We start from the raw sequence: 12756 nt of genomic DNA, 5'->3' as shown, positions 1-12756 counted from the left end.
AACTCCAGGGCTCCCCAGAACTGGAATTACTAGCAAGTACCCTCACACCGGGCTTTTCCATGTATGCTCTGGAAATCGAACTCAGGTCTCCATGCTTGTGTGTCGAGCACTCTACCCACTGAGCTGTCTCTAATACTGAGTCAGGGAAGACAGGAAGACCCAGAGGGGGAGAATAAGATGACTATCAAGTCTATCAACTCACAGGATTGTATCCAATATTTGCTTTTTCTTCTACTACATTCCAGTTAACATTTGTTAAAATTTTTTCTGTTTTAAATAAATTTATTGCATTCTGTATATTCTGCTGTATGTGTTCAATGGCATTTCGAACAGCCATTTGTCTTGGGAGGGAGAGAGCACACAAACCTGCGATCAAAAAGGAGAAATGAAGGCATTAGCCTAGTTCCCACCCCAGCTTCACCCCTCCCCCTTGTTCCCACCGCTACCAATGCTCTTCTGCTGGATTTCTCTTTATGTTTGTTATTTCACCGTTCTCATGTAATTATATTATAGTAGCTTCAGATTCCTCTTAGATGTTATTAAATGTCCCCATTTGTGATTTTATTGTCTCTATGTTTACATTTGTCTTTGAATTCAAATTCTTTTTAAAGATAAGCAGCGCCAGCAGAGCTTGGGAAGCATCTCCCTGTGCCCATTCTCTCCTTCATTCTTCTGTCAACATAATTCCTGACTTTTGACTAAAATCATGGCCAGCCAGAAAAAGATGATTTTCGAGGTTCTGTCACTCCTGTGTCTCCCGTAATTAAGCTCGAGCCTATGGAGTGTGCATTACAATGATACATCTGTCCTTAAAGAAGAGCTGCTTGTCCTCCTGTCCCCACGTTCCAACTTCTTCTTGCTAGCTGGTTAGACTGTGGACACGAGCAATTTCTCTCGTGTTAGGTAGACTTTGGTACAGAGCAGTTTCTACCCTGCAGGCACAAAGGCCTGTGGACTAGAGAAGCAGTAGGAGAAAGAGGGCCTGGTCTCTGGACGACCAGACCCAGCAGAATCATCCTATTATTCTGAATATACTGGTAGAAGGGAAAGACCTGGCTTTTTGGGGATTCTTTTCATATGTTTTTATTAAATTATATGAACCAATAATGCAGTTAAAGAAGAATTTATATGCAATTCATTAATGAAAAGAAGTCATGTATGAGCCAGTTCCTGCAGTCCATAAGACATGTCTACACAACCCTCCATTAATATTCTATTTGCATTTTCTCTCAAACAAACCTCTATATAATACAATATAATATAATATGTAAAGTATATAATAATACTTTACCTAATGTCTTGGCTGATCGAAGCATCATATGTGAATTTATTCCTGTTGTCAATATTGATAGTATTTGTATATAGAATATAAACTAAAACAAAACATACAGATGTTAGAGCCAAATATCAAATACTCTTCCCAGGGGTAAACAATGTTCATTTAACCACCTGTAAAACTCTAACTCAATCCGTATTTTTAAATTCTGTCTCAATAGGCTAAAGTCAAAGGGTTGTTTTGTGGACAACTGTTTGGCCAGAGTACATGAGGCAAAAATTAATTTTCAATTTGAATAAGAAAAAATGGCTAATCATGTATATTCTGGGCTAAGGACACTGAGAGAGAGAGAGATCTTTCCAATGCTTTGGGCCAGTTAACCCTTCCAAGCCCCAGTGCCCTTCACTGAAAAATGAAGTTGATAACAATATCTCCTCCAAAACATTTCCCCAAACTGATCAGAGTCATCCAAGGTACTTGCCAAACATTCTGACTCCCAGGTGCCTGCCCAGAGTTGTGACTATAGGTTTGGAGTACAACCCAGGGAATTCTTAATATCATGTCGACTTGGGGAACACAGTAAAACAATACCCAAATGTTAGCTCACAGCGCATTGGTTTGATTTTAGGCCAGTCCATTGCGTAAGAGAGAATCTGAGGGGCTGAGCTTTTGGTTATTGTACTTTTCCTTTGAGACATAGGAAGACTTTTAATGTCTTTAGTGAAACCACAGACTTTATTCAACTCCAAATTAACTTCCAGACCAAGTTCACAGATCTTAGTCTGTGGAAAAACTGGGAAGGAACACAATTCTCTATCAAGAAAATGATTCCTCTTTGGGGAATTTGGCCCCTGGAGTTTCTTTACTTTGATTTCCCCATGTACAAAATGAAAAGGTTGATAGTTAATCTTAAAAAAAAATGGGTATTTGTACCCCACAGGCCTCTGAGACAGGAAGAAAATAACAACAAAGAGAAAAATCCCTGGCCAGCAACCAGACATCAGACGCTCTGTGTTCACTTCCAGATTCCTCAGCAAACAAGAAGGTGGCTGTCTTGCTCCTTCCAGGAAAAGATTTAAAGTGTGTTTCATGGGGAGGTTGTGGGAAATTAGTTCTGAAGGTTTCTAAGGAATTTCTCTACCTTGTTCAGTACTGCCATATACACAGAGGTGGCAGGGACTAGGGCTGTGTTAACATATTTGCTTAGCATGTACAAGGCCCTTGGTTTGATCCCCATCACTGCAGAAACAACAATGGTGAGGTCCCCTCACACTACCAGCGCGTATCAGGGGTGTCTGCTTCAGCACCACACCTCTGGACTGCTAGAACCCACTAGCGAGCCCAAGGCTTTGAGAAAGAGGAAAGGAAACCAAGTTTTGTTTGTCACTACAGATCACGAAGTCTTCAGCCAGACTTTTTTGAGACAGAGTTTTTCCACAAAGCTATGGGTGTTTTGGAATTTCCTATGTAAACCAGGCTGGCTTTGAATTCACAGAGAACTGCCTGCTTCTGCCTCCCAAGAGCCGGGACAAAAGGCGTGTGCCACAACTGCCCTAGTTCAGCCAAACATTGTTAAATGAGTCTGAAGACTAAAGAATATGCTTAATGTAACAATTTATAAACTCAAAAGATATATATTCCTTTGGTACACATCACTAGCATCTCTGATTTTGTTCTGGCAGTTACATGATTTTGAATGTTCTAGATGAAGGCATTTTATTATCATTTTTCTGATAGTTATTGGGGGAAAATGGCATTTGTATTCTTGGTAAATCTTACTGAGCTTTTATTAGGTGTCAGCTATTTTTACAACCCTCAATTAGAAGCTGAGATTCAACGAAGCAAAGGTATATCCCCCAAAGTCAGCCAGTCAGTGAATGGCAGAGTCAGGATTGGAAATCAAACATACAAATAACTCTGTTAACAATCACTGTGTGGATGCCGGCCCCTTCCACATGATCAACATAAACTTTTTTCTGACAACGTCCTTTTCTACTGAAAAGAATGCATTAAAAAAAAAACAATCCAAAATTGGTTAACTTTAAAATGAGGTATAGTATGCTACAAAGTAAGTAATAAATGACTCAATAAAAATATTTGTAACACGTGATTATGTTCCTTACCATATGCGGTGCCTCTATTTTACGTTCAGAAAAACTATAAATATCTGGAGCCAGGAGTAAGCTAAAAACACCTCTAATTCCAGACCATGCGATGACAACGCCCCATCGCCAATCGTACTCATAACTTGAATGCATCAAAATAGGGCTCACGAAGAGAACAGTAAGCAACCTGTGCGCAGGAAAATGGTACAAATAAATAAAAACGTACATCATACAGTAATGTTATACATGGTTAAAATTGTGTACTCAGCACAAAACTTCACTTAAGAGTTTCAGGAATGAGAAAACAGCAGAGGTTACCAGTAAGTCCCTGGAGCTAATCTGAAGTTTGTACGCATTATAGTCTGTGTATAGTGGAAGAGTCTACACAAATGTAAGGATTTATCACTAACACTATGGTGTATAGTTTGCAGCTAGGTAGTAAATTCTTATATGGACAGTTCTCCAAAGCATCTTGACGAGTCTATCTGTTCTGTGACAAACCACAAAATGACTGAGAAACTGGAATTGGAAGAAGTGATGATCAGACACCCCCCCCCAAGAGAACAAAATTAATATAGACACATTTATAAACTTAACCAGGCAAATTTTTTTTTAACCTCCTACAAGAAGCATACACTTCTTCTTGGAGATGGTGCAGGGATGAAAATACTTGCTGGAGAAGTATGGAGACTGGATGGAGTTCAGATCATAGAACCCAACTAAACACCTGGTGGATGTGGTGGTCCACCTGCAATTCCAGCCTCAGGAGGCAGAGGCAGGAGATTCCCTAAGTAGACTATGAGAATAGCTGTATCAGTGAGCTTGAGCCCTGGGCCTGACTGAGAGACTACCTCAGTGAAGAAAGTGGAAGGTCAGTAGAAGTAGAGTCTCAAAATCAACCTCAGGGCTCCCCCACAGGCATGTATACACACACACGTGCATGCACATCCCTCACACATACACCAACATACATGTAAAACATGTACATATATGCACTATATACATGCCCACAGATACACACACACAAATGGGTGGAAAAGAATCCTATGCTTCAATGTGTTTCTGCTTATTTTAAGGTGACTTTTCAATAGGATCTTGTGACAAAATTCAGAACCTAACCTTCTTTTCGTTGTTTTATTATGTGTATGGACATTTTGCCTACATGTATGTCTGTGTATCGCCTGGTGACCTAGGGACCTCAGAGCTCCACAGCTCCCGTGTATCAAATGAGGTCCAAGATAAAATTACACTGCGTTCATCTTCTCCTCCTATCCAGAATTGCCCCTCACTTGTCCATAACTCTTCTGCTAACAACTCCTCTCTCTCTCTCTCTCTCTCTCTCTCTCTCTCTCTCTCTCTCTCCCCACATGTGTGGGTGTATGTGTGTGTATCCCTCTCTCTGGATCCATTTTTCTTGAATATGTAAATCTATGACAGAGCAGGCATTTCACAGAAACTCATGACTAGCTGTGGACCCCCAGGGACTGAAGAGATGGGTCAGTGGTTAAGAGCACTGCCTGCTCTTCCAAAGGCCCTGAGTCCAATTCCCAGCAACCACATGGTGGCTCACAGCCTGTAATGAGATCTGGTGCACTGTTGAAGAAGAGACCTGGTCAGTTGTCCTCATCAACTTAAACCATGAAACCTAGTATGGACAAGTTCAACAAATATACGGGCTGCCCATGCATGTTTTAGCATTGCCAGGGCATACATTTCGTTCATTTTTTCACATTATAAAGCTTAGTTTCCTTATGTTACAATCATTTGAATATTTCTCTTATCCTACCAACAAGATGGCAGACTTCTTGAAGAGAGGCACTGTACTTTCATTGTCACTGTGACCCTTGAGACTTCTACCAGAAGCTCTTGTTGTGTTTACCTAGCCTCTTCTTTGCAGATGAAAAGATGTGGAACTGCTGTTTGCCTAGAATGCAGCTTGTGGTGAGGGGCATCACTAGAGAACAGTTAGGAGAAGCACCACCTTCTGGAGACTCTAAGTTGAGAAAGCAAATCTGCATAGCCAAACAACCAAACACCTTGGAAGAGCTGGCTGACCCAGCCCATCCTAAAACAGTAGGAGATGGGTGTTTCTAGGCCACTCTCAGTTTAGGGCGCTAAACAGGAGGAAGGGAGAGAGGACATGGCAGGAAATTTCCCACTGAAGTAAAAGCTTGATGGCTTCCTAAAGGTCTAGAGTCAGGGATTCAAAGGGGAGACCTTTAAAAATGGGGAAGCTTGTGAGGAAATGTAGTTCCTGTTGATGGCCCAACAGTGGATGGAAAGTGAGGCGGTCTCTAGGGGTGTGGCAGTAGCCCAAAGAAGCTGGATAGAGCAGAGGCCTGACCAAAGCCTCCAAAGGCACTGTCAGTTCCTGATGTCAGAACAGACCTGGCTAGAGAAGACCACGGCAGTTTCCGTCATCACTATGATCGGCCAACCACTCCCATCCACTCCCATAAGGACCGGCCATTTACATAAGGGATCTCCCCAACCTTTGAGTTGAAAGAAAAGTATCAGAGTGACTGTGTGTGTGTTTTGTGTGTATGTGTCCACGTCTGTGTGTTGTTTGTGTGTCTGTATATGTCTGTGTGTATGTCTCTGTGTGTGTCCGTGTGTGTGTCTGTGTACGTGTGTGTTTCTCTGTGTTTGTGTGTGTTTCTCTGTGTGTTTGTGTGTCTGTGTATGTCTGTGTATATGTCTGTCTGTCTGTGTAAGTCTGTGTGTGTGTTTGTGTGTATGTGTCCATATCTGTGTGTGTGTATGTCTGTGTGTCCATGTGTGTGTCTGTGTATGTGTTTGTGTGTTTCTCCGTCTGTGTGTCTGTGTATGTCTGTGTGTGTATCTGTTTGTGTGTGTATGTCTGTGTAACGTCCTAATAATTCTGATCTGACCTCCACTTACATGATAATATGTAACATAAAGTTACAGAAACAAAGTTTTATTTTTGAGGCTATTATGTAATACCTAAGTTATTACAGACATATAGAGGAAAAGGTTTCATATTTTACATGTCAGTGTCCAAGTCAGAAACTGGCCCGTGTGCCCAAGGCTATTGCAGAGCATTCAAAGTCGTCCTGGAGTCTCAGAGATAGCAAGTATGGGAGAGTGATGTGAGCCCAGAAATAAACTTGCACCTATAAATTCAGGTAGGAAGCAAAGACTAATTTTTGAATCAAAGATGGTTAAGAGGCCTACTGATTTAACAGCCACATGTGAACAGTAAGCATGTATTAGATGTAGCACACAGTGGAGGGCCCAGTGGAGGTGACTCAGCAGATGAAGGCACTTGCTGCCAAGTTTGAAAGCCTGAGTTCCATCCCTAGGACCTACGTGGTGTCAGGAGGGAATCAACTCCTGCGATTTGTCCTCTGACAGCAAAATGTGTGAATATATATGTGTGCATGCATGGAAATATATATCAATAAATAAGAAAACAAGTAAACATGTAGTTTTGAAATAAGATAGAGAAAATGTAAAGGAAGACATTCAACTTCAGCCTCAGGCCTCTCTCCACATGTATGCATACACATGCACATATGCACATGCACACACACACATGCACACGCATACACACCTGAATACATAAATGTGTGTGTGTGTGTATATATATATATATATATATATATATATATACAAAAAATCTAAGCCCAGCAAAGAAAACTTTAAAATGAATCATTACCTTGCAAAATTCACTGTTACAAATAAGGTGACAGTGAAAACTAGTGAGTGGAATCTGAAATATTTGATTTCTCCACAGCCAATCACAATGCCAAAGAAGCCATATATTAAATGTTCATATGCAGATGAACACATTATTAAGAACCTAGGATGGATAAAAAGGAAATCACATTTTAATTGATGCACTTTCAAAAATATATGCTTTTTCACATCAAACTACCTATGTTATGACTAACTAGGTTATAACACTATTATCTCAGAGGAAACTGGGTCCTCCATCCTAGTTACAGTCAACATTAAGACAATTTAAGACACTCAGGTCATTGTTTACATCACACCACAACTCTTGGTGTGCCTCTCACAATGCAACAGTATGAGCAAAGAAGAGAAATAAAACCATCCCCAAGCTGGTGACACACCGATTTCTATGGGATTAACCAGCGGTTCATCTAATATTGGAGCTGAATGTCCTGCGTGAGAATGGCTACAAAGAGCCACGTGGGTACTGCAAAGTGACAGCTGAGGATGATGCAATGCCACTTCACCACTTCTGCTGTGACTTGCATTTGGAAAGCCTCTCTTGTCTGCTTTTCAGTCTGCTGAACTCCTACACATCTGGGCAACCTGGTTCTTGCCCTGTGTTCTCCATCTGACGCTCTCTGGTTAGCCGTGACATCTTCTGAGCCCCTGCAATGCTGATTGCCTACACCACCACAGTTAAGCAAGGGAGACCAGTAGGTTGTTCTCAGATTGCTTCTGAAAAACCTGGGATGTGGCATATGTAGGATGTGCTGGCTTGCATGAGCCAGGACCAGATCTGACGTCTCAGATCAGGCAGGTCTCAAATCCTGCCTCCTCTCGATTCCCTCTCTGAGGACTTCAAGCTGTTTTGCCCTAAAGCTTCACCAGTGGCTCTCAAGATCTACACCAGGGAAGAAGTGTTAGGAAGCCACATTTTAGCTGCAGATAAAGCATGGTATCTGGTTTAACTAGGACATAGTATGACTCCCCCAAGAGATTCCTGTCTCCTGATTCAAACCACTCAGAGCTCCTGTGGGGAAAAGCATGAATGGAGGACCTCAAACCCCAGTGCTTAGTTCTCAGCTGTCATAGAATAACTAATGAGTTGAATACTTTTTAAATGATCTCCATAGAGTCTAGCAATGCCTTTGCATATAATGGGACCCCCAAAATACATAGTTTTAGAATACTTACCATTAGGTTTTTTTCATAAAAAACAAGTACGCCCTTTAACAATAATGGGTTTGTTTTGTTTGTTTGTTTGTTTGTTTTTGGAAAATGTCTTATTCCCATTGCTCAGGCTTAAAATTCAACACCCAGGCCATAGCAGGCAGGAGAAGATTGGTGGCTTAAATGAAGGAATAAACAACTGAGGGGCTGGAGAGATGCTCTTCCAGAGGCCCTGAGTTCAATTCCCAGCAACCACATGGTGGCTCACAACCATCTGTAATAGGATCTGATGCCCTCTCTGGCATGTAGGTATACATGCAGAATGCTCACACATAAAATATAAATGTATAAAAAATTTTAAAGAGAATTAACAATTGAGTGACCGGAACGAGCAATTACAATCAAGTTGCAAGGCAGCACGACCAATCTCAAGAGCACATCCAAGTTCGGTTGCTGCGTTAAGCAACAAGCATCATGAACCAGTTAGTCCCGTTTCATTCACAAACACGTCAAAGTAACAAAAATTATAGGCACCAATTTTTTTTCATTTTGCCAAAAAGAAAAAAAAGGAGTACCATCATCTACCACTGGTATTAATTTTCATAGGATAATTTAAACACCAAAAAATATATAGAAGGGGCATTATTTTATAACAACTTTTATACTGAACAAATCTTCATGAGAAAAAATCGTGGTTAAGGCGTATTGTCCACATCTGCTTTCATTTGAGATGAGAATTTCTTTGGCAGATTGTGACGTGGTGTCTGGATTCTGAACAATTCTGTGGTTTAGCATTGTTTCTCAGAGAGGGCCTGACCCATCAGTCTGTGGACTGGTCCACACCCAGTCACTGAGGGAAAACTGGGCAAGAGTTCTGCTAGCGACGCCTCACTGTGATGCCTTCTTCCTTCGTGTCTGACTTTCTTCTCATATCAGGATGGTGTCACCCATGTATGGCGTGAAGGGAAAAAAAAACATAATTTAAAGTATAACTCCATCACAGTGACGTAAAGAAGGCACTATGGTCTCTGAACCACTGATTCTTTACTCAGAATAAGAATAGCAATAATGGGGCTGGAGAGATGGCTCGGCAGTGCTCTTCCAGAGGTCCTGAGTTCAATTCCCAGCAACCACATGGTGCCTCACATCCATCCATTTTGAGATCTGGTGCCCTCTTCTGGCCTGCAGGTGTACACGCAGGCAGACTATTGTATACATACAAAATCCTATGGAATCTATACTGAATATGCGGCAGAAAACTCACTTAGTAATTATGAACTCCATCCTCGGTTTAAAACTTAACGAATCTAAATTCAGGCCTACTGTAACCAAAGCGACAATTCCTGACATTCCAAAATATTCCACTGGGGAGAGAGAGAGGGAAAAAAAAAAAAAACAGTTAAAAGTAAATGCATTTAAATCTGCACACTGCTGTGCACTGAGTAAAGACAATAGGAAAGTTGAAAGTGGTGTTTCTCATTTAGAAAGTTGCTTCAGGGAATTCGCCTAATACTGTAGATCGGGAAATAGCAAGGTTTCTTCTGTAACGGGCCGCCCCATAATAAAAACCTAACCTTTGTGAGCTGTAGGGGACCTGTCACCGCTATGTTCCTCCGCGATTATCCTGTAAAAGAAGCCAGAGCTAGCATGCAAACTAATGACTAGCCAACGGAACACCGTGGGCTTTCAACTTCATATGATCTCCATCTCCATGAGCTACCTGTATTTTATTCTGCTCTTTTTTACAAAGCTATTTTCAGCTAAGAGCAAATTTGACCCAGTTTGCTAACCCTACATTATCACCAAGGACAGGGTTGGTGGGGGCTTTGTGCTCCATGTACCAGGAATTGCTGAGGGAACTTACAGCTTCCTGCCTCCCCCATGCTCACTCCCCCACGCCGACTAAAGGTTAATTCGCTGGGCTCTAGATATTGAAAAACCTAGTGTAGGGAGAATGTTTGAATATCGTAAATATCATTGATACTATAGACAAAGAGTCCAGTGTCACAGCAGGCAGAAAGGAAAAGAAAGAGCATGCAGGCAAGTGAAAGAGACGACTGCTTTCTCCACCAGAGTCTGCGCACGAACAAAACAGGCGTGAAAGAGCAGCCCCTCCCAAACCTCCTGCAAACTGTAGACCAAAGGAGCTAGTGCTCGGCACATCCCCTGGGGCAATGGACGACCTCTGCTGTGACTGTGACCTCGCTCTCCGGTTCTGTTAACAGTGAGGAAAGATTTCCCTGTTCTCATTTATCTATTCACAGCTGCACGCTAGACTTTCTCACCTACTTTCCTAGCTGAATTTCACTTAAACAAGTCAAGTAAAGCTAACGGTTCCGCAAATGTGATGACAGGGAAAGGAAAACGGCAAACTGATGTTTCCGGCTTTAATCATAAGTACATACTAGTTTTTAGCTTTGCTTGATGGATTTTTATATAGCTTGATTTCTTTCGTGCCGAGTTTTAAACACGTTTTTGTCAGATGTTTGGGTTTCGTTGCCTTGAGCTGAGCTGATCAAGCCCTTTGATCCCACAATTGAAGGAAAATAGGAATCCACGCTGTTAATTGAGTGAAGACCCCAACTCAGCTTGAGAACTCTGTGTCCAGGCTGGGGATCTTCTACTGTGAAAATGAGGCTAAAATGGTTTGCAACCGGGTCTTGCCCCCTCTACCCTCAGCTCTCGTCCATTTAATCTGTTTAAAGGGGCACCAAGCGTTGACTGAAAACATCTCCATCCTAAAAGAGAGAGGAAGGGAACCAGTGTTTATGAACCTCCCTGCCTTGAACCCAGTGGTGAGCTGGCAAAGGCTTAAAAACTAATCTCTGGCGGCTGGGGACTGGGATGGGGGGCAGTGGAGAAAGACTTGCTAGGCGCCCTAAACTGTCACTCAAATGAAGGTAGGAGGAGATTTGCATAATGAGCTCCTACCAGCCCCTAAGTACCTCCAGCTCCCGAGCATAGCGAGTCCCATCGCACACCTTCCTTCATTAATACCTGCAGTTCCTGTACAAATGAGGTAATCTGTATAAATGAAGAGACAAGCTTTGGGCTAAGTATGTCCCAAGGTCGCTGATTGATGAAATATATCTGGGGTCTGCTTACTCAAAAATTGAGTAATATTGGTTTATTCAACCATCGTGTATTAAATTACTGTCAGGTATGTGACAAGCTCTAAGCTTGGCTGAAAAGAGGCAAAGCCGAGAGCAAGAGCTGACTATGAGCCGCACTCAAGCTCCAGAGGCTCACAGTCTGGTAGGGAGACGGAAAGATGGGATGGAATCTTCTTTGAAGATAAGGAACCCACAAAACTTTCACACAGGAGAAATAAAATGGAGGTTTTTTTGAAATGAGCTTTCTGGGGGGAAAAAAATCTGCAAATGTTTTCTTTAGTTTGACTAGCTCACAGCGCTGAGCAACCACTAGGTGGCGATCTGTCCGTGGGGGAAACAGTGCTTCTCCATAACCAATCGTGGAAAGAGCTCTTGAGATCTGAGATCTTGCCTGAAAGTCACTCGGTGACAGCAAACGCAGTTTGATCGTAGTTACTATGGCTCACGGTAACTGTAACACTCCAAGTCCCAATTTTATAGGATTGAGCTGGCTGAAGGACCGCACGGACGGAGCTCTATTATATTACTTCGGCAGTTGTCCCGCCCCCAGCTTCTCTGGGGACAGAAGCACCTCTGATCTCTCCTTCTTTCCTGCCTTCTAGATTGAGGAAAAGGTCGGCATCTCAGTAGCCTTCTCGGCTTACTAAGTGAAGGCTGTCGAGCTGGGAAAGACCTCAGGAGCTTCTCCGCCAATTTCCCCTTTTTTACAGGCGAGCTGCTCAAGAGTCAGAACAGATAGGAACTCCATGTTCTCCTAGGGGACAACCAGGAACTGCCTATTGGGTTAGAGAACAGAGCGCAAAGGGGTAAGAGAGTAACCAGGGGTAGGGATGCAAACAGGAAGGGATATGGAGTTACAATAAAGAGGCTATTAAGAGAGGGCGGGAGATAACTAGACGGAGAGGTGAAGCGACAAAACAGAAGGGAAACCGCAAAGAGGCGGGAATGGTTGCGAAGTTTCTGGAGTAAGGAGCAGAGCAGAACCAAGACTCCTGCGCTTTTCAGGAGAACAGCAGTGTTTGCACTCCTTTGCCTTACCGAGGTAGAAAGTCATGTACACCAGAGAAAAACAGAGAACAACGTTAGTCAGTGTGTTGCTAAAAAGGTCGGTCAGTATAATCCGAATGAATCTCGTACACCAATATCCACATATTGCGCTTCCAAAAATGTCAAAGCTGAGTCCAATGATGACATGTAACTCTAAAATTAGAAGAAAGGGAGAAAGAAAAGCTTGAGTTGAACGTCTGGGGGTTTGGTTTGTCTTTGGTTTACTCTTGAGGCTTGTGAACAGGGAGCCTGTTCTTCAGCAAAGAAAGCGCCCCCCAACAAACTTGTGAAAAAGAGGCTGTCTAGGAGTAGCCTTTCCGTCTAGGAGTAGCCTTCTTGTTCAGCC

General features: G+C 42.4%; 1 protein-coding gene across 1 annotated transcript in view; it reads right to left on the bottom strand.

Moving 5' to 3' along the window:
• Positions 1-12756, bottom strand: part of Slc9c2 (solute carrier family 9 member C2 (putative)) — a 66663-nt gene that overhangs the window by 40126 nt on the left and 13781 nt on the right. The window contains exons 7-12 of the mRNA XM_050130658.1: positions 12402-12563; positions 9515-9614; positions 7061-7204; positions 3400-3568; positions 1292-1373; positions 203-366 (exon numbers count right to left, since the gene is read on the bottom strand). Coding sequence (XP_049986615.1) covers positions 203-366; positions 1292-1373; positions 3400-3568; positions 7061-7204; positions 9515-9614; positions 12402-12563 — 821 coding nt within the window. The remainder of the gene's footprint in view (positions 1-202; positions 367-1291; positions 1374-3399; positions 3569-7060; positions 7205-9514; positions 9615-12401; positions 12564-12756) is intronic.

Source organism: Alexandromys fortis, unplaced genomic scaffold (genome assembly GCF_014885135.2).
Source record: "Alexandromys fortis isolate MF-2015 unplaced genomic scaffold, M_Fortis_MF-2015_v1.1 scaffold_346, whole genome shotgun sequence".
Lineage (NCBI taxonomy): Eukaryota > Metazoa > Chordata > Mammalia > Rodentia > Cricetidae > Alexandromys > Alexandromys fortis.
This window is presented reverse-complemented; position numbering and strand designations above follow the sequence as displayed.